The sequence below is a fragment of the Parasteatoda tepidariorum genome, chromosome 4 (genome assembly GCF_043381705.1).
Source record: "Parasteatoda tepidariorum isolate YZ-2023 chromosome 4, CAS_Ptep_4.0, whole genome shotgun sequence".
NCBI lineage: Eukaryota > Metazoa > Arthropoda > Arachnida > Araneae > Theridiidae > Parasteatoda > Parasteatoda tepidariorum.
The window spans coordinates 73,515,608-73,538,625 of NC_092207.1; the positions used below are offsets into that span (position 1 = coordinate 73,515,608).

The window sequence follows — 23,018 nt, forward strand, 5'->3', positions numbered from 1 at the left end:
CTATTCATAAATGTTTTTTTTTCTTAGATCAAACAGCACCATCTCCAAAAATAAGACACTACGATGTTAATTCTGTAAGAAATTACATCAAGAAAAAGAAGGAAGAAAGGAAACAACGATCATTAGATGAACATAAGAAAATGTTGCAAGAAGCTGAAAACAAAAAAGAAAGGCTCCAGAAACTATATGACTATCAGAAACAAAATATTCCTCCTCCTACAAAATCTACCTCACCTCTTCAAGTAAGTAATCTATCTGTTATTACTCGTAAAAGCACATTTACCTTATTTGATTAATAATTTATCTTTTATTATATTTGCTTGTCCCAATGTTCAAATGTAGATTTGTAATTTTGAATGCTATTGAAAAAGAAAAATATTAGTGTACCGCACTTCTTGCCGAACTTTCTACTTTAGTCTGTCATAAAACCTTATTAGATTCTCTTATAATGGTATTCCTCCTAAAAAGTTGTAATATTAAGCAAAACAATGACCTTTTTTTTTTCAACAATCTTGCTAAGCTTGATATTTCATCCTCCTATAAAAAAAACCATGCACTTTAAAAATTAGATGAATTATTTTTTGTAGTGATATTATTTAAGTAAAAGTTATATTAAGCAAATTAATATATTTCTCTACCTTTAAGCAAAGTTTTTGCTGATACAATATTTCATGAGGAAAATTTAGGAAATCATTTCTTATATTCTTAATCATATATTCTTATCTTATATTCTTATAATCTTATATTCTTATCTTAAATGAAATCATTTCTTATATTCTTATATTATTTCTTGCATTATTGAGTAAAAATCGTATTCTAAAAATCATAAATTAATGTACCCCATTTCCCTTCAAAGACTTGCCCTTCGAAAACTTGCAGTTTTGTCTTCATATAAGAAGTTGCAATATTATTCTAATTATTTTAACTTATGTACAAGTTGTTATAATAAGTGGTTGTGGTAACCTAGTAGTTTTAAATGTATTTAAAATGATTTTTTTTTTATAAATATTTAATACAGTGCTGTTTTTATATGATTATGTTTAACTTTTTGACTCTTTCTGGGTGTTATTTCTGTAGCCAAACTTTGAACTTGCTATTTTCTGGTATTAGAAACCAGATTTCTTCTCCTTGCTGTGAAAAAAGTATAAACAGCTTTTTTTTCCTCCTAAGGGAAAACTTTATACATTGCCCAGATGCTTAATGTGTATGCATTTCCTAATCCACTATTCAATTAATATCTAACTCATTATTATTCACAAAAATTCTTAAAATATTCAAGAAGATTGCGGTTTTAAGCTCACCTCTTTTGATAAATTAAACATTTATAAAGTCTTATTTCGCATTTAATTTATGAGGTTTTATTATCTCATTATTTTAACACATTTTTTCATTTAATTATATTTTTTGATTTCAGGTACTTCATAGCAATCTTCAAAATGAAAGCAACATAAGAGAAAGTAGCAAAGAGGCAATAGTCCATTCACCTACTAAAGAAAATTCTCAAAAAAATCATAAAACACCACTTAAGGGTATTAATGAAGCTGGAAATAGATTTGCCCACTGGAGTTCCATTGATAATGAAACTTTTTGTCTCCAGGATGAAAACATTAATCCATCCTCTAATGATATCTTGCAAAATGGCGACATTTTATCTAATAGAAATATAGAACATTCTAAAAATAGTAGAAATGATTCTAGCCTAAGGAAAGAAAATACGACTAAACTTCGAAAGCCTTCAGTTAAGTCTGTTAGGTCTGTAGAGATTTCTGAGGCAAAATTGAATTCACAATATTGTCAAACGAGTTTTGACATGTTATCACCGGATTCTTTTTCACCAGCTGACGGACAGACTGAAAGTGATTCTTTTCATGAAAAATTTCACTTTGAAAAATTTTCCTTTCCCAAGCGTAAGTTTAGAATTTTATGACATGTTAATATTCATCATTAAAACATTATACTTTAGTACCATTCTGTTTTGTGGAGCCACAAAAAATTACCAAACTATTATTGATGCAAGTACTGTTTAATTAATTGTGACAAAAAGTACTAATAATTTGGTAACTGTTTTTTTAATGGAACTGTGAAGCAAAATATTGCTTATTTTTATCAAATTTATGAAATTTTAATGTTTGGTATCATATTGGTTTCCAAACACTATGAATAGGGTTTCAGATTTGTCTCGAAATTAAAGACCAAAATTGACAGAAGAGTTGAGGGATATTTTTTAAAATTACGTGGGAACCCAAATACAAATAACTAAATACAGAATGTATGCATTAAAAATGACCATAATACAAATAATAAAATGAAAAAGCTGAAAAATGAACTTTTAAAATATTAATATTTTTATTGAAATGAATCAAATTTCGGTATGAAATAGTGTATAAATGATGTTTTGTTGTTCATCAAATATTTATTAGTCATCATTTTCAGGTGTTTGTCAATACAAAGGATTATGAAATTTCATTGCTCAGTGCCAACCTTATTTCTGTAAATTGTCTAGTTTGTATTCGCTAACTAAATGCTTTTTTCTTATTACAGTATCCTCTTGATATCTGAAACTTCAATGTCTCAAAAACCTTGTTATGTCAAAAAAATATTTTTCCCCTTAGCATTATGTTACCCTCCACATTAGGTGGATACCTAATGTTAATATGAATTCCTATGTCTAAGAGTTTCTTCTAAAAACCTTGTTATGTTGAAATTTTTGTTTTCAAAGTAGAAAATGAATTTTTTTGGAAAAATCAAAATGTTAGTTTATTATACACCAATTCTTTTCTTTTTAATGCACAATTATTTTGGTATTTCAAAGAAAAAAAATTGTATTTAAATATTTATTAGTAGTTTTTATTATATTTCATGGCGTTACTTTTTAGAGTGTTATTTTAGAATATATTTATATATTTTTCTACTTTTTAGAACATATTTGTTTCTGAACTCATTATCTCAAAAGCTCGCTGTCTCGAAAAATTTTTATGAATATAGGGCTCTTCTTTTTTTTCTTTTTTTTTTTTTAACTGGAAATGAAGATTTAAAATATTGGTCACTTCTTATTTCAAACAGCTTATTATAAACCAATAATTAACTTATCTTTGCTGCCTTTCTGTTCCGTGAGTTACTTTTAAATTGCATTTATGTACTTAATTGCTTGCATCAAAAAGTTTTAAATTTATATTCTATTTTCATTTCATTTTATAAGGAGCTCATTTTATATGTGGAAATGATGATTCAAACTATCAGTCAATTGAAATTAAAATTATATCCCCTACAGTTTATTTCAAAAAACCTGTTTTAATCCAATAAATAGCTCATATTTGTAACCTTTTGTTATGTTCAATAAATCTAGCATCCTTAGTGCAAAAAAATATTACTGCTTGCAAGAAGTAGTAAATCTTGTTTTTTACAAAGTTGATTTTCTTTCTCTCTAGGTCCCCAGGTTAGTACAAAAGAAAATGAAACTTTAAAACATCTTATGAAATCAATAGAGGCTTTATCAGAACCTTTCGAAAATTTAATACGAACTAAGAAGTGGGTTGAAAATATTCCTCCTGTACCAATTCATCTAGAAAAATCAAGCTTTTCTGCCTCCAATGAGAAATCTTCTGATGCAAACTCTATGCCAGAAGTAAATGCAGGTTTTTTAATAGATGTTGCAAAAACACTTCATTCAACACAAAATACTACTTTCAAGGAGCAAGTCACTGGTAATTGATACTTTGAATAATTGATACTTTGGGATTGTCCTGTCAACCATTTTTGCCAAACCCGATATCATCGATAGAAGGCAGCTTCTGCGCCAATAACCGCAAATTTTATCTTCCGCCAACACCACGGAACTACCCGAAAACACTTGGATTCATATTTTAACTAGTATATGTGGCGGCCACTGCACAAGGATAATGACTTGTTTGTTTTCACTTTAAAAGCTATCAAGGGTTTTTGGCCACAGAAATGGTTTATAATAATATATATGGTTAGATTAAAGAATAATTCAATGTGTATTTATAAAGAATAAAAAAAGGTTTTTCCTTTGTTTTTATTCTTTTTATTACCCTTATTATTACATATTTTTGCACTTACATTTTATTATTATTATTATTTGATACATTTTATGAGTTTAGAATGTTTATTTTGGAAATTGTTTTTCATTATGATGGCGCCAAATGATTTGCGCATTTTGCAAACGTTGACAGTATAATCCCAAAGTACTGAATTATTTTGTTTAACTTTTTGTGTATTTTTACTTTTTGCATCATTTTGAAGTTTTTTCTTTTTTTTCTATTTACTCTATTTTAAGATATTGGAGATACTAGTCAGCTACTAGAAAGAATTCTTGGGAGGCAATCTGATGCAATTCAGCTCTCAGTTGAATCTAATTTAGATCCTATAAAAAGCAAAAATTTAAAATCTGATGTAAGTATTACTCAATTTGAAAAATTTTTTACCTATGTAGCAACAGTCTTATTTTAGTTTAGATATTATTTGAAAAATCTTTGAAATTATTTTTCACTTTGGTGAGAAAGAAAAACATTTTTTCCCCTTTAAGGATGAAATTAGCCTGATTGAAGGATCTTTAAATTCAGAAGATGAAATCAATGCTAATGAAAATCAGGTAATACAAAGAATTTCATTTTTTATTGGTTTTTGAATAACCAAAATAAAATATTTGTTTATTCAATTTCATCAAATGAAATTAGTATTGCAATCTTTACTCTGTAATTTCTGTTAAACAATGTAAAATAAAGTTGTTTTATTGAACTAATCAATGACAAGATGCAGGGCTGCCAGTAGATCTCCATTTTCCTAAGTGGTTTCTATTTTTTAAGTTTGTCCATTGAGAGGTCCCTAAAAGTGTCCTCTTTTCAATATTAATGTCAAAAATTAACCTTTTTTAAAAATTCTATTTGGAAAACTTAGATTTTTATTCGTTATTTGGTGCTTTTAATCTATCTTTGTCCCTAAAATCAGTTGTATGACCCTGTTAGATGACTTACCTCACCCATTAATTGACTCAAAAGCTGTCTTATTTTTGCTGATTATAGTCTATATCAAAAAAACATTTAATCAAATTTTGTTAAAATGCATTGGTGAAATCAATTTCCTTAAACTGTTATATTTTCAGAAATTACCAAAAACTAAACTTATATAATTGTGAACTAATAAGTTTTTTTTTCTTGCAGCAATCATCTGTAAAAAGTGCATCACCACCCACTTCTACAATAGAAACTGGAGTAACGGTTTTAAGACAAAATCCTGATCCTTTCAATTTTATCAACACCTTCAATAGGAAGCCAATTGGTAAGATTTATTACTAATTAAAAGTTCAACCATTTTTATTAGCGTTTTATAATTATGTGAAGTGAATTATTTTTGTTTTTTAAATTAACTTCAATATTTTTGTTTCACACTAAATCTTAAATTATAAAATGTAGCATTTTGAGATACCTTTTAATTTAAAAGATCTTACCATAGGTATTTTTTTTTCTGGATAAAATTTCAAAAATATGTTTTAAAATGCCTTGTTGTAGAACCTAAAAAAATAATAATAAAAGAAAAATTAAGTAATACCAAGTGAAATAAAGTTAACTTTGAATTTCAGTAATTGAAAAAGAAATTGTGATTGCTGAAAGGCCATCACAGGTTACGCATTGGCAAAATAGTTGTTGTTTAGTTTTTTTAATTTTTTTACCCTCTTTATTTGTGAAATTCGCCTGAATTAGTATTGAAAATGATCAGTTTGAACTGTAGGTTAGGATTTCTAATTCTTAATTAGAACAATAAAAACAGAAATATTATTCAAAGGATGAAATTCTCTTTTATTCAGAACTCAAAAAGTATTTAAGGGATTTCTCTTGTCTCATATCTTAAAAATAAACTCACCAACTTAATGCATAACAAAATTAAAAGTGAAAAAAAGAATTCTAAAAAAATTGTCAAAAGGCAGTGGTCACCATAGCAACACATGCAATGACAACGCTTGCACACTGTTTACTATTGCTCTTGAATACAGTTGAAAAGAGTGATGACGTTGAAATAAGGTGCGCTCACCATCAAACCCAAAACAACACCCATTTTGCCAATGGGTAATAATCATTAACCTCCTTGAATTTTTTCTTCCTTTTTAAAAGATAATTATTATAAGTATATACAAAAAAATTTATTTAAATCATCTTTTTTTTTTTTTTTTTTTTTTTTTTTTTTTTTTTTTTTTTTTTTTTTTTTNTTTTTACACATTTGCGCCATTGGAAAAAATGAGATTTTCTTTGATAATAAATCAAGGAGAATATCTTATAATTAAAATGATAAAAGCTTAATCTATTTTGTTTCATGAAAAACATATAGTTTTAAAATAATTAAGTCTGATTTTATTAAATTAAAATTTTTATAGCTTCATAAGTTAAATAAATGAGAATTGTTTTTCATATTTTGATATTTTTTTATCTATGTTATTCTTTTTTACTGAAGTAAATTTTTTTACAGATTTGCCATTCAATGTAGAAAAATCTAGTTCTGAATTAGAAACTCCCAGTACTTCCATTACATCGAACAAAGAGACAACCCCTTCAGAAACTGGTTCACAAAGTTCTCATATTAAAGAGAATTCAGCTGAAAACTCAAGCCATATACTAAGCCAAACGTTTTATAGTTCAGAATTTTCTGAGGCTAATGGTGTTTCAAAAGTGTTGCCACATTCTTTAAGTGAAAAAGATGTAATCCTTAGTCCAAAAGATGCTAACTCTAGTCTCAGAATTTCCTCCCAAAACATAACACCTACAACACACCAATCGCTTATTGGAGAAACTATAGTTACTAGTCAAGAAATTTCCTCCAAAAACTCATCCCCCAAAACTCCAATGCCTCTGATAGAAGGAACTCTGAACTCAGAACTTCATTCAGAAGAAACTATCGAAGAATTATCCGAATTATCTGAAAGATTGATTAATCAAAAGGTGCTATCACAGTCTCAATCATCCATATCTGAAGCTGTAAGTGTTGCTGAAGACTCTGTCAATGATAATAGTTCATCTATATCAGTTCGAAAAGATGCAGCTTCCAGCTCACATTTGTCTAAAAAGGACAATGAAGCCAAAAATAAGGCTAGTCACTCTCAATTAAATGCCATATCTAATCAAGTGGAGAGTAGTTCAGTTCTTGACTCCGTGCCAACAGAAAATAAAGTGCCATCTGAGATAAACGAAGTTGAGAGTAGTAGAGTACCCTCGGTATCATCTGCTGGAGATTTTCACATTGATTCCCTTGATGTAACTTCCTCTAGTGTAAAATCTGTTAAATCAGGCAGTAAACAAACAATGAGTGATCCTTTTTATCAGACAAGCAGTCCAATTTCTTCTAACACACAACATGTTTCTCCTTTTAGCAATGTCGAAGGATCATTGAGTCCAATACAACATGAAGGGTAAGAATATTTAATTTTAAAAATATATAAAAAACTGCTGTGAATGTTTATTTCAATTGTTTCACTTTTTGATGGGTTAAAAAAGTTACAAATTTATTAATATTATGTATTTTATAAAAAAAAATAGGAGTAAATTGATGAAAGATGTAAATTGATAGACAATAAGGTGAAAATAGACAAAAGTTTTTTCCAATCAACCTTATCGACAATAGTGATTAACCTATTAATAATAATGGAATTAAAGCAATAATGTTTATCTATGTATTTTTAAATCAATTATAACAATTAATAACTTTAGATGCTATATTTCTGATGAATAGATATTTTGAATTATAGACTTCCAAATTAACTTAAAAAGTTTCAAAGTTTTGTTTTTACTTTTATTATTATTCTATTCTATTTTTTTTTTTTAATTTTATAGTTACTTTTTTTTTAAATCCTTTATTTGTTATTGTAATTTGAATTTCTTTTAATTTTAGGATGTTAATTTTTACTCACTAAACCTTAATTTCTTTTGAAGTTTGGTTATAATTTTTATTTGCCCTCTCCATCTTTTTTCTCAGTGAATAACATGAAAAATAAAACAATCTGATTTGAAGAGAAAAATTGTAGGATCATGAATCACAGGATTAAATTATGGTGAATGTGAAATGTAAGTTTTAAGAAGAAATAAAATTGCCAATTTATGTTGTTGTTTCTAATGACACTTGGACAAGCCAAACTAGCTAGCTATTGGTTTCTGTATGACAAGAGCATGCTGCTAGGATGAAAGTGCGACTTAGCTCTGAACACCGCAGATAGATGACTACACCACTCCCTCAAGAGAGCACTTCCACAATTTAGATATAAATGAGATCTGAAGAGAAAGAAAATTTTCTTCAGATCCCTGTCCCCGTGGTACTGCTCAGCCGCTGACCACAGAACTTTCTATTCTACATATTTTTATGAGCAAATACATCTCATGTACTCAGTGGATCTTAGTGGCTTCGCGGATGATTGAACCCTGGTCCATATGAACCAAAGTCCGATACTTGCACCACTGGGCTGCCATGGCTTGCATCTTTTTAATTAATTTAAGTACCTGTTAGATTGTGGTTTTCCTCCTCATTTGCTGATAAACAAACCTTTTTGGAGAAAATTACAGTCTAGAAGTCTTTTAGAAAGTCTTTTTAGAAAGCAAAATATTCAAATGTAAAATTGCTATGCTTTATTAATTCAAATACTTTAATTTTACATAAATAGCATTTCAAAACTGAAATTAGAGAAAACTAAGTCTTTTTAAAAAGCAAAATATTCAAATGTAAAATTGCTATACTTTATTAATTCAAATACTTTAATTCTACATAAATAGCATTTCAAAACTGAAAATAGAGAAAACTAATGCATGTATACATCACATGCACTATAGGTTTAACTCCTTTTCAACATTTGTATGATTGCAGTCTTATGATAATAGTTACAGCACACCTTTTTAAACAATTTTAATTTTTTTTCCTTTAGAGCTAAGAAAGAAAAATCTTTAAGTACAGAAGGAACTGTTGTAAGTATTGTAATTTATTCCAACTATAAATAAATATATATATTAAATCCTTTACTTCTTAAATTAAATTCAACATAATCATAATTGTTCCATTAATTTCACCAGTATAAGAATTCACCTTTTTCTTACAAATAATCCATGGATGTTCTAAGCCAAACTAATAAAAGTTATTGGTTTGTAGGCGATAAGAATGTGTACTTGGATTTTTAACGGTAAACTGTTAAAACAAGTTTTATTTCAGATGATTTCATACATATGCATATTATTAATTACATATACACAAAACTAAAATTATTTTTTAAGTTTTTTTTCCTTTAAATCTTTTTTTTAATGAAAAACTAAATATAATGGTGAAAAAAAAATATTATTATGCCCACTCAATAGGACTGGAAATAAAAATTAGAGTTTATATAGTAGGGAACCGATTAACCGGAACGATCGGGACCATCGCTATTCCGGATAACTAATTTTTCTGGTTTTCTAAATCGCTACAAAAAGCCGTTTTTTTATTGTTAAACCCAACTAAAATAAAAAATTAGAAATAATCTTAAAAAGAAGGAAAAACGATGAAGTAATACACTAATGATTATTTCCAGAATGATGTTACGGTAAACATCTTTCAAAATAGAAAGAAAAATCCTAATGTCTTATGAGGAGAAAAAAAAAAAATTTTTTTTTTGAAAATGGCAGGAAAATTTATCGAATTTCGTTCCGGTTTTTTGGTTTTCCGGTTTTCTGATTTCCGGATAACGGGCTCTGTACTGTATAATGGGCTTGAAATAAGTGATCAAATCATAAGAAATAAATAGGCATGCATGCACAATTTTATAATATCACTTCAGTGGAAATAAGACTTGTTGTATGACTATTTCCCTAAACTTTAACATTTTTTTATGTTATTATTATTTACATTTCTTATGATCTTTTTAATCAGGAAAATGTTAGTGTGTCGTCTACATCACCTAATAGTGTGACTATTGATTTCACTCAACCTGTGAGATTCACATTAGCCAATAACTTCACAAAGTCTATGAAAGTAAGTTACCTTTCTGCTTGGTTCTATTTCATTCTTTTGTCATGTTTTTTTTTTGGTTACTTTTTGTCAAATTTTTATATTTTGTTATAATTTTTTCCTTCACGATGTTTGTTTTTCCTTTCAGCAGAGCTTTGAAAATAAAGATTCTTTGAAATAGTTTTTTCCATTAAACCAAATGTGTTTTTATGGGTGTTTCTAAATTGCTATTTAAAATTAAGCATTAGGGGGAGCAGAAAAAATGTTTTCAATAATTAAAAAGCTGCACCTCCCAAAAATTTGATATGTTCTAGTATATCACGTGAATTTTTCAGTTTTTTTTTTATGCATCTTCATTCCTTGCTAAATCCTAAAATTTTGAAATTTATCAAAAAAAGGCAAATTTTTGAAAATTGTCATATGAAAAAAATTACCACTCAAGCGTTGTGTATTGAATGAAATATTACTCGTGAGTTTTTTCAGAATTTTGTAGCAATATTTTCACTTTTTGCAACAGCTGTAAAAATTATAAAATTTTACAAAAAGCACAAAATTTTAAAAAAATACTGAGTTTTTAAAAAATGTCAGAAGAAAATAAAATAGTTTGCAAACGTTGTGTATTTACTGAAATATTACTCATGAATTGTTTTGAAATTTTTCTGGTTCATTTTTTTTTTCTTCTTTAATGGACCCTGAAGGTTCTTTTTTTTTTTTCAAACTTTTTTTATATTAACAATGTTATAGTGGCTTATTATGAAGCTTATAAAACTACAACCAAAAGTGAACAAGTTAGAAAAAACTAAAAAGTACACCATAGCTTCACAAAAGTAGCATGATTTACATTTGATATTAAATCACAGGCAAGTTCATCTAAAGAGCGAGGCTTTTTCATGCTTACAAACTGTAATATGAATGGGTATAAGTTCTAATAAATTGCAAGTCTGAGAACAGTTAATTAAAAAGATGGATCTATAAAAATCAAATCTAGCTTTAGGCAAAGCACAAGTTTACAAATTTCAAGAAAGCAACAAGCTATATCAAAACATTTTAGTTGCAAAAGAAGAGTAAGTCTGCTTAAAAGAAGTTTTAAAAAGATCTACCATGGGTGATAGGCAAGTTTCACTCAAATGTCCTATTACTAAGGCATATTATGAATTTCCTGGATGGTGTATCTGTGAATCCTTAAGGATTTTTCCAACCTATGGGCTAGAGTTTGTTCAACTGCGGACACCTTTCACTAATAAGTTTCAATGGATTAAAAAAAATTTGTCAGAAATGAGAGAATATGCCATTTCTGATCTCAGTACAGATAAAAAATATTTAATGAATCTAAGCCGATAAAAATTTAATTAATATTTTTCTGGTAAATATCCCTCAACTTTGGTGTCAATAGGTCCCGGGAAACATTTGAATTCAAAGTAGATCACTACCCTTAACAAAGTTCTTAGAGTTTGCATAAGAAACATTGATTCATCGACCTACTTAATGAAATAAGCTTCCTTTAATATATAAATATATGCTGCAATGTGATTTTAAACAAAATGTATAACTGCCATCAGTGCTACTTTTGTGAAGCTATAGCGTACTCTTTAGTTTTCTCTCTTTTGTTTGCTGTTAATTATAGTTTTATAAGCCTAACGATGGCATTATTAATTTGAAAAAGCTATTAATAAAAACCTCCAGTGACCGTTAATGAGGAAAGAAGAAAAAAAATTCGAAAAATTCATGATTAATGTTTTGTAGATACACAACCTTTGTAAGGTGTTTTATTTTCTTCTGACAATTTTTAAAAATTTGTTTTTCTTTTTTTTCTTAAATATTTTTACTTTTTGTTAAATTTTATAATTTTTACAGCTATTGCAAGGACTGAAAATAATGCTGAAAAAATTCACAAGTAATATTTCATTTAATACACAACTTTTGAATGATAATTAGTTTTCATATAACAATTTTTAAAAATTTACTAAAATTTCCTGTTTTTTGAAAACTTTCAAAATTTTAAGGCTTTTGGGGAGAATTAAGATGGTGTATAAAAATTCTGTGAAAATTAACAAGTGATATACTGATACACAAGTGGGCGACCTTTGTGCTAAAATACAAACTGGGGTAAACAACGTTTAAGAGCACAAAAAATATTGTTGCACTGATGAAGGTTGCTCTTTGAGCATCCGAAACAGCTGTCTGCATTTATAAATATTTTTTGTGCTCTTAAATGCTGATTACCTCAGTTTTTTTTTTTTTCAGTGATATGCTGATCCATATACAACTTTTGGGAGATGGTGCTTTTTGATTATCAACAACTTTTTTTTCGCTCCACCCTATTAAACATGTTTAACATTTTTAATTACTAGACTTAGACTTAAGAGAATTAAATAAATTATGATCTTTTTTTTTTCTAATGAATATAAATAATTTCAGGTTCAGAAACAAAATAGTCATGAAGAGCCATATTTTCCCTCTCATATAGTTACTAGAGTGGCTGCTGAAGCAGCAGCTGCAGCTCTAACTGTGGTTGTATCAACTCAAAGAGAATTATTGCGAATGGTAAGTTTAATTGCACTGATCCTTATTTGCACTTTAGTTTAAGTAATAGCCTCTGAAAACAGCTTGTACGTATGATAAATTAGTTCCACACACACTAAAAAATTTTGCACTTTTAAAAAATTTTTCAAAATAAAATTTTTAATATTTATACAAATTTGATGCCTACAAAAAATACTATTGCTTGTTTCAATTACTTTCTTACATAAAACTGATACTTTCCATTTAGGACACTATTATTAAAAAAATTTATTTATCACGAAAGTTGATGTTGATAAATTACTACTAGCTATTGCCATCAATTGTTTTAGTTATACTTAATATATCTTCTGCCTTAATATGTGTACAATATTTTTAACATAAGCAAAAATTCCTGTAAATTATTATTATAATATACATTAATGATTTTTTTAAAAAATAGTTTCAGCTAACGCACTTAAGTTTTACTTTCTTTTCCATAATAAAAACTCCTCTAATGGATTTGGGGCAACATAGTGGTAGACTACATATTTTCTAAAAGAGACATTCTTACATCCAAGTGTTTCTTATTTAGGTTTCTAGATAGATATACAAGTTTCTAGAAAAAATTTTGCAGGTAACAGCACAGTGCAATTCTTGGCGTTTTACACTCAAAATGCTCCCTTAAACAGTTTTCCATCGTTGCCTATCTTTAAATTATATTATTTTGATTGAATAGCACATATTCTAATAATTAAATTTAAAGTATATTTTTGTTATATTCTGATTTGATTTGTACATCTTTCCCCACTTATAAATATTGTTATTGAAAATTTTATTTTGGCACGAAATTTGTTTTCAATAAGATTTTTTTTTATTGTGATAAAATGGAAACTAATTTATCCTCAGTAAGTTTTGCACAATGTAGTTTTCAGTGTTATTGAAAACTTTTTTTTTATCTATTTCATTATGACTCTCAAATCTGGATCCATTTGAAGGACTATTTTTTTATAAATGAATTTTTTTTTTCAATTACAAAATTTTTAATACATAATTGTTTTTCTTCCTACTGTATGTGTTTTTTTTAATTGCTGGGCCTATCTTTTGTTGTTGTTTCCCTTGTAATATTCCTGCAAGTGAATTATTTATATATAAGGAACCTGTTGATAGTAATATTTACAATTACTGCCAATGCTTAGTATTCTATATCAGGGATCTGTCCACGGCAAATTTACTACCGTTTAGCGGTATCTTCACAAATTCAACGTTAGAAAAAATGGTAGTTTCACAAAATGCTTTAAAAAAAGCAAGTTCTAAGATTCTCCGCCTCTTAAAATTTTGTTTTTGTATCTTTATAAAGAACTATAAATCCCTGAGTTTTTTTAAATGACGCAACGAGGTTCTCTCTCTATATAAACTATACAGGAAGTCAAAATTCGAGCATAATTCTAAACATTTGAACATTATCTTTGATATTATTGTAAATTTATTCTAACAGACCTTTATTTTTTTATGAAATCTTTTTTTGCCTATGAAATTTTTTTCTGCATGACCTAGTCTATAATGTTCTCATAATGAAAATAACTTTTAGTACTAGTACTGTTAAATGCAAGTTGAAATTTAACTATGGACAATGGAGTTTTAAATTTGGATACAATTTTAAGCTAAAAATTTTACAATAGCAAAATTATTTTTTAATATATAAGGAAAAGTAGATAGAAATTTACCAGTTATGAATAATTTTTATTTGTAGTGACAATTTTTGAAGATAATTTCTTATTTTACCATATTTTGGCATTGATTTTTTAATGTCATTTTTAATTTTCACAAAATAGATACCTCTTATAAAATGCTATGTTATTATTATAAATGTTATTATTACAGACCCCTGTATGTATTCTTTTGTTCCTATGTATTTTATTATTTTTCTTGTTGAGATGTCATTTCTATAATTTATAATGAGGCTTCACCCTTTAATAAAATGAAAGTAAATAGAATTTTTAAAAACTATTAACATAGCATGAGTAGCATTTTTTTTATGTTGTTACGCATGCTAATTATCATTTGTGAAGACCAATCAGTTTTTCTGGTAATTAGTTTGTTCATATAAAGCCAAACTAATTTTTGGATTATTTTAATCCTTATCATTCAAATTTAAAAAGACCATTAGCCTAGTTTTAATTGTTCAGAATTATTATGTATACCCTATGTTGTTTGCTATTTAACAAGCAATAGAATTTAGAATTAACCTTACGATAGGTTTCAGTATTTTCCTCCTTCACAGCTCCAATGACCTCTAAGCATTCTCATGGTTCCTTTTTCTTTTTTTTTTCTTTTCTTACACATTATCTAAAACACCATTTGATTATGTTATCTTAAATATGTATTAATATTGAATAAGTTTGGCACAATATTCATTTTAAATATTCTGCATTCAACTTTAGATCTCATTTTTTCTTTAAGAAAAAACTAGTTTGAAGTAGATATGATGAATACCAAAAATCACTTATTTCTTAAAGTACCAAATATTTATTTATTTATTTATTATTATCTTTTTTACTTTGTATAGGAATCTAGATCACCATCTGAAGCTCATAGTTCTAGTCAACGTATAGTTAGCTCTTCTCGCAAATCCATTTCTCATCGCTCGTCATCTCATTTGAAAGATTCATCTGACTATGCCATTGAAGAAGAAATTAGTCATGCAAGCACAGTAAAAGAAATCTCAGTTTCTGATAAAATAAAAAATAGTACTCCTTCTGAACAAAGCCCAATTTCTAGTAGAGTTTCTTCTGCTATTTCTGAAGAGCTATCCACCAATCAAAGTAACTATTATTAAAAAGATATTTAATGTTTGGAATCATTTTTTGTTGCCAGTGTATTTCTAAGTCACTAAGAGATTTATTTCACTTATAACTAGGGTTTGAAAAAACCTGGGGTTTTTTGAAAAAACCCAACCCGCACGGGTTTTATTGAAAAAAATCCGGGGTAAATTGGGCTTTATTTGAAAAAAAACCCGAGGAAAAAAGAGTTTTTTTCATTTAGTATATTTTTCATAATATATTTTTTCATAACGTTTTACAACTTTTAACCGAAGCACTATAAAATATAAATGCAACAGTAATTTGAAAGAAACAAGTTTATTAATCTTTTTGTTTTCCCACACATCTATCTACTATATTTATTAAGCATATATATATGTATATATATTACAAATTTATAATCAATAAATAATTATAACCAGTAAAAACTAAAATTTCATCTGACTTTTACCTTTAAAATTAAACTGAAATAAGTATTTAATGGTCTTCCATGTTTTTATAATACAATTAATGGAAAGTGAAATTAAAATTACGTATAATTATAAAGAGTATCAGTTACTTGTCCCATTTATCAAATATTTACCCTTAAAAAAAAGACTGCATTTTTACACAAATTTTAGCATGATTTCAAAAAACAAATTAATCTATAAAATTATAGAAAAGCATATATAAAAAGTTTTAGCTTATTTTTTGAAAACCAGAAAATAAAACTTTAAATTTGGTAATTGTTGTTTAATGTATCACTTAATAGAAAAAAAATTTTCGTTGGTTTTCCATTTTTTTTAAACATGATAGAAAGAAACAAAATAAATTATATTCAAATGAAAGCTTAAAAATAATATTTAAGAACTCTTATATCTTAATCTAATATTTTAATATTTAACTGTTTTTTTAATGGTGATAAACTTTCTCCAAATAGTTAAAAATTGTCAGCAGATGTTAAGAGTCAACTTAAAAAAAAGGCTCATTTCATTTATTTATTATTATTATCATACAGCAGATTCTATCTATATTTCTCTCTTAGATGGTGATACACTTCTACGAGTTTTGTAGCTTTATCTGTTTTGTAGTTTACTCCGCACCAAACCGAAAGTTGAAAAGTGTCTTTTGATTGAGATAGAGAATGCTGGTGCTGAGTACAAAGAAAAAGAGAATTGTCAGAAATTTTGTGGAAGCTTGGAATTTTTTTCATTTTCTTTTGCCAAAATTTTTCACTATTTGAAATGAAAACTGTTGAATAACAGTGTCAAGCATCACTAATTTTGGAAAGTATTCAGGATAGGAAATTTTGAAGGCCATTAAATCATCATCATCAGTAGCTCGACAGTCCTGGGTGGACCCTGGCTTTCTCAAGAAGACTGCACCAGTCCTTTCTTCTGCGTGCCACGGCTTTCCAGTCTCTGAACTTGATTGTGGTAAAGTCCCTTTGGAGGCAATCCGCCCATCTCAGTCGGGGTCTGCCTCTCTTTCTAACTCCAGTTGGCCTTGCCAAAAAGATTCTTTTAGTTGTTCTGTCTGAATGCCATTACACCTGGCAAAAATTCTGCATGATGCTTAGAAAGACAGTTTTCTGCATCATTTAAAAATTGTCCCCTTGTTTTGGGATCCAAGTTGCATTTGGTAATAAATGAGGTGGCTGAACAGCCTGATGGAATCTTTTTACAAAATGTTTATGGGGTTCCAAAAATCACACGATAATAAGTTAATTCATATTTCAACAGCTTCAGAAATTGAAGTGTTTTCTGATTGAAGCTTTTTTAAAGGTTCAGAAACAATTGATATCTGTTTTTCCAAATTGATAGTTTATTGGTAAAGCCCAACATTATTAAATATTTCTGACAAATTATTATTGAATTCATTTTGATATTCAAGAGCAATCTCTTGATATTTATGGTAATTATTGGCAAAAGTTTTTACACGGTCACAATATGAACTCCACCTAGTATCATTTGGTAATTGGGGCATTAAGCAGTTTTTTCATTTGCCCACCTATGTGCTTGATGCACATTTCTAAAATATTTGTTAACTTCCACCATGTGTCCAATGATAGTATTAGGAGATACTTCTTTTTCAACCAAATTTAAAAAACCCACTTTGTGAAAAAAAAAACACCAAGTGGGTTTTTTCAAGGATGGCCCACCCAATAAAACCCGGGTGGGTTTTTTCAAAGTGGGTCCACCTGGCAAACCCTGCTTATAACCGTGTTAAGGTAACTGTAAATTTATATTTAACTTTTTAAAGTTAAGCCAATTTTTTCAATGCTTGATTTCAAATAAATTTTATCTGTAAAGCAAGAAATAAATCAGGTTGCTGTGAAGAAATATGAAAGACAAATTATTTTACATATGAACAGTGTTTCCTATCTAAAAATTCCATGGAGTTTTTTCAAACATTTTCCTCTTGCTACAATTATGATTATTTATTCAGTTTGGCCACAGAATAGAGAAATGTCAAGAATTTTTATAAATCTAAAAATATCTGAAAGGGAATTTTATTCAAATGTCCAAAATTGGTCAAGGTCTGAGAAAATGAGTTAATTTGAAATCTGATGTTTGTTTTAAAATTGGTCTCATAATAATTTTTTGAAGAAAAAAAATATTATTTATTTTCAACAATATTAGCAAATATAAGTGTTTTGTAATTTATTTCATAAAAAAGATGAGGTATAACTAAAAAATTAGTATTAAAATTTATGCCACTGTCTAAAATGAGGGAAATCCGATATCAGTCTAGAAAAATCATCCAAAAAATCTTTTTTTAAATGTTTGTAGCTGCCCAGTTATTCTATAAGTCTTAATGGAGAATAAAAAAGTTTTTAAACATCAGACATTTTAGTCTCAGTTTATATCAGGAATTTTTTAACTCAGAAAAATCATCTCAGATTCCCTGATTGCTTAATGTATATTCTTCAAAAATCTGCATTTTATTTACTTATAAAATATGCATTCGAATGTATATTTTTTTGTATTTGTAAGCATTTCTTATTTACATCATTTTTGTATTTTTTATAGGTATTAAGGAAATGGTTCAGTCATCTTTTTCTCATAAAAGAAAAATTTCAGGAAATATGTCCTCCCCTTCTCCTGCCAGTCTTTCTGAAAATGTAATGTTGCACTTTATGTAAATTTTGTTACATTTTTTATTCATTAATTCTTAACATTTTTCGCCATTTTAATTTAAATTAGTCAAATCCATTGGTCAATTTATTCATTTTAGTGTTTTATCTTTAATAGTTATGTTATTTATGTCTATCCTCCTTATTTGTCCAATTTACAAATATTTTAATTGTATATATTTTAAATCTTTTATAAAAGTTTTGCTTTCATTAAATGTCAATGCCTATTTTTTTGGTTAATAATGTAATGAAAAAAACTATCACAACAACAAATAAATATCCACTTGTACTCAAACTTATAAATTAACATGTTTAAAAAAAATCGTGTTTACCTTTTTATAATTTTTTTTAAATATATATATTTAGTTTTGCTTTGTTTTTGTTGTTTTAAATTTTGTATGTGTGTGTGTGTATATATAGTATACTAGCTATATCTCAAAAACCTTGTTATGTCTTTTTTTTCCCTTTTTTTTCAAAATAGAAAAAGATAATTTTTTTTTATCACAAAGTTTGTTGTTTACCAATTCTTTTCTATTTAATGATGATTATTTACTTTTCTTACTTTTAAAAAATAAATTTTTTTTTGTTGTATTTAGACTTATAGTCAACTATCATTACTTTCATATTTATTAATAACTGTCTTGTTTCATGACTCTACTTTTTAGAGTAATATTTTAAAATATATTTTTCTACTTTGTAGAACATATTTAGTTCTAAATCTTATTATCTTGAAAACTCACTGTCTCGAAAAATTTTTAGTTTTGAGATATAAGAATTTATTTTGTATTTTATTGTGTAATTTTGAGATATAGAATATATATATTATTTTAGCACTTTATATGAATAAGATACTTTATGATGATGATGAGATACTTTATGCCTTATAAAAGCATTTTACGTAAAAACTTTATTTATCCTCTAAAAGCTTTAATCTACTTCTAAAAATTCGTAACTCAAATAAGGTAATGTGTCTTATTCATGCTCATTTTTTTTGTTCAGGAGTCAGTGTCTTCTGCCACATTGATAAGCAGTCGTTCAGATTTTTCTGATGTCACAGCAACGGAGTCTGTTCATTCTGGGGATTCTTTTGCTCAGCTTACTTTAGATGTTGTCCGTAGAATTACTCACGATGAAGAGTCTCGAGCGAGGGACCAACTTTCTTTACTTCGGATGCAAGAACGAAGTTTAGTCGAGAAGGCTCGAGATAAAATGAGACTGTTAGAAGTTTTAAAAAGGTGAGAAACCTATTGTTTTTATTACTGACTATGTGCTGTGTGTATTTGGATTCAAAAACTAAATTTAGTTTGTTTTGTACTATCAACATTATAATGCTCTAATGTCAATTTGTATCTTTATGCATCACTGTAATACAATAGGATTACTTCTGTTAGTACAATACAATAGGATTACTTCTGTTAATACAATACAATAGAATTATTTCCATATAATTCTGTAAATGAATTAGAATATTTCAATGATGCTTTATAGCCTAACCAGAAGTTTGTTACAAATTTCTGATTTTTACTCCGTTAGAAATAAATCATTTTGGAACATTAATACCTCTGGAAAACCTAGCACATAACATTAGAAATTTAAAAAATCACCTTATGTTTAATAGTATATAAGTTTCTTCTGAATTAAGCCATATTATCTAGATGGCAACAATATTTTGAGAATTAAAAATCTGAGTCTGTTTTGAAATCTGCTTTTTAAGCAATCATACATTTCAGTGTCTTATTTCTTCAGTGCCATTTCTAAGGGATGGCAAACCAAGCAATTGCTCAAGGTTGCTAAAATTTATGATTTTATTCAAGTTAATCAAAGTTTGAAGCTGAAAATGTTCATAGTATATTTTTTTTTTGTAAGTTTGTGTACCTTACATTTTAATTTATGCATTTTTAATGCTTCTCCAAGGTATAAATCATGGTTCGTAGCGTTTTTAAAAAGTGTTTAGAGGTGCTTATTTTCGATATTCTTTTTTTAATAGCCCTTAAAGGTGCTTTTTTCATTGGGTGTTTTGAAAAGTGCTTAATTTTCCCTTTTTCAAAAATGAGAATTTTTTTCTTTGCCATGTCAATTTTCGCCACGTATTATGCAAAAGCGTGCTTTTCGCATTGTTCTATTTAACGTTTTCACTATTCATTCAAACACAATTTATTTCGGCGTACCGTCGGTCATATATTTAATGAAAGCGCCCATCATTTTACAGGTTTGATGAAATACTTTCGAGTCCGCGTGTGCTTATAATGAGCTGGGTTTGGTGAGATTATTGCACTCTCGTATGCAACTCTGCTGCTGGGTTTTGCAAGATATTTTCCATTCCAAGCTTCATTTTCCACCCTCTGAAATCTAACCGAAAAATCTTTTGATAAATTTAAAATGGCTAATATAATCAAAAAAAGAGGTCTTTTACAAGAACTAGTTATTTTATCATGATCATGCAAAGTCTTTGAAAATTATTTTGCATTTTGTTAATGTGTATAGTGCTTACAAATTATTTTGTGTGCCTTAAAACTACTTAAAGGATCTTTATTTTTTGTTGAATATTTAGCTAGTTTGTTCTCTCTCAAATCTGCATGATGTTTCATTGCGATGTATTTAAAACTGCAGTTTTCCTGTGGCTAGTGCCACTAAAACCCGAGTCGCCTTTCTGGACTTCATAACTTTAAATATTGTCTTCGCTAATTACAAAACATGTTTGAAATCTGATGTTCAAACTATGAAGATTTCTTCTTAATATGCAAAAATCTATTCATTAGGTCGGGATTTATTCTGTCTGTTCTATTCTTGCACAGTGAGCTGAGAAAAAATCTAAATTATGATCTATAACCTGTTCATTGAGAACTATTAGTGGAAGTAAACATAAAGGTTTGCTATTCATCACCAACTTTACCCATTTTTACCACCTCTTACTGAGTTTATTATTTTCTTACATACCATTTGTCTCTTTTTGTCATAGCCTTGGTGCCAATTATCCAAAAATCCTGCCAAATGTCAGGTTATTTTGTTTACTTTTCTTATTAGTCTGAACAAAATATAATGTCCCATTTATTGATGAGAGGAGTTACTGGTTAGAGGAGTCGGCTATGAGCTCANCAAGATCCGTAAATATCAAAATAAAGTTTAATTCTTAACTGGTCTAACATCTCTATTGAATAGATATATTTATTTACTGCTGCCTCTGCTTTGAAACATCAACCAGTAAAATATTTCCTCTTTTTGATTTGCCATGTTTCCATTCCTAATATAGTTTAATTCTTATCCGTTTTTTTTTTTATTTTTTTTTTTTTTTGTAATGAAACTTATTAATGATGTGCATTTTCAAGATAACTTACTANTTTGTTTGTTAGAAAATTGCAAGAGAAGGGAGCAGATAAAAAGAAAATCTCCATGATTAAAAAATCTCAGAAGGACCTTATTTTAAGATTAAGACAAGAAAGAGCTCAATTGAGGTGTATGCAGGAGGCTTACAGAAGTGTTTGTGAGAAACACCAATCTGTGCTTACAAGTAAACATGAGCTCTTGAGCGAACCAACGTCTTTAGCTTCCCCAATTTTGCAAAGTGAGTAAACAAATTAAATGCATTTACCTTTTTTTTTTTTAAATATTACTTAATTTGATTTATACAGGTTTATTTAAAATTTTGTGTGCATTGTTGAAATGAAAAAAGATGTAATATTTGAGTAGGATTTATTGAAGTCTATGCATGCAAGATTTTTTACAAGACAAAGTTCCATTTGCCTTTGGTCCCAAACAAAAACAAGCTTTCATCCTTTTGGAACATATCTTGTCATCAGAACCTGTGATGCCAGCTTGAAAGGATTTGATGCCATACTTCTACGAATAGACTCTGACAATAATTTTCATCTCATACACTATGTGAATTAGAAGTACTAGTGATGGTCATAGCATTTAAAAAACTTCACTCGTAGGCACAAAATTCTAAATCTGCACAAACTGCCAGGTTTTTCAAAAGACAATGACCAAAATAGATTTAGCTCTGAAAATTAGCATGGAGTTTGTTTGTTTTTTTTAGAATATTTTGATTACGAAATACTAGTCATGATCGTATAATGTAAAGCAATCAAAACTAAAATTAGCGAGGATTTCTTATCGAGTATCAAGCAACTACTTAAAACATCTGATTATATGTTAAAAAAACAATGAACTCTACAAAGTGGTAAATGATCAAGAACATTTGGTAGTTCCACTTGATATGCAAAAACAAATCGTACAATCGTTTTAAAAAAAGTAAAAAATGTCATTGCAAATTGTATCCAGTATATATTTTCATCCAAAAAATTTGGCAAGCAAGAAATATTTCCACATCTGATACTAATAGAAGAGTGACCTCTCGACACATTCCAGGTAGAACTTATCGAGCTATTCGTATCCACGACCAAAAACTACACCGTCTAGTCGAGGGATCACCAACGCCATTAGTCGCTAGTAGAACGACGGCAAGCTGATTTGGTTTGGAATGGTATGGTAAAGGTTGGGGTGCAATGGAATAATTCAATGTAGAAAATCTCCGTCATATCTTGTTTAATTTTTTCATTTGAGGTTTATTTTTATCATAGAATCATTTATTTAATTTTAAGATACAAAATGTG

At 28.0% G+C, this 23,018-nt stretch overlaps 1 protein-coding gene across 2 annotated transcripts in view; it reads left to right on the plus strand.

Annotated features, from left to right (window-relative positions):
- The window catches only part of LOC107439633 (uro-adherence factor A), a 61,547-nt gene that overhangs the window by 15,761 nt on the left and 22,768 nt on the right, over window positions 1-23,018 (plus strand). Inside the window, exons 11-24 of one of the 2 annotated variants that reach the window (XM_016052297.3) lie at window positions 28-242; window positions 1,415-1,907; window positions 3,429-3,704; window positions 4,298-4,413; window positions 4,547-4,612; window positions 5,181-5,298; window positions 6,481-7,417; window positions 8,918-8,957; window positions 9,892-9,993; window positions 12,388-12,513; window positions 15,038-15,293; window positions 18,302-18,393; window positions 19,405-19,640; window positions 21,756-21,967. In XM_016052297.3, coding sequence (XP_015907783.2) covers window positions 28-242; window positions 1,415-1,907; window positions 3,429-3,704; window positions 4,298-4,413; window positions 4,547-4,612; window positions 5,181-5,298; window positions 6,481-7,417; window positions 8,918-8,957; window positions 9,892-9,993; window positions 12,388-12,513; window positions 15,038-15,293; window positions 18,302-18,393; window positions 19,405-19,640; window positions 21,756-21,967 — 3,285 coding nt within the window. The remainder of the gene's footprint in view (window positions 1-27; window positions 243-1,414; window positions 1,908-3,428; window positions 3,705-4,297; window positions 4,414-4,546; window positions 4,613-5,180; window positions 5,299-6,480; window positions 7,418-8,917; window positions 8,958-9,891; window positions 9,994-12,387; window positions 12,514-15,037; window positions 15,294-18,301; window positions 18,394-19,404; window positions 19,641-21,755; window positions 21,968-23,018) is intronic. The other variant, XM_016052298.3, reaches the window with a different exon arrangement.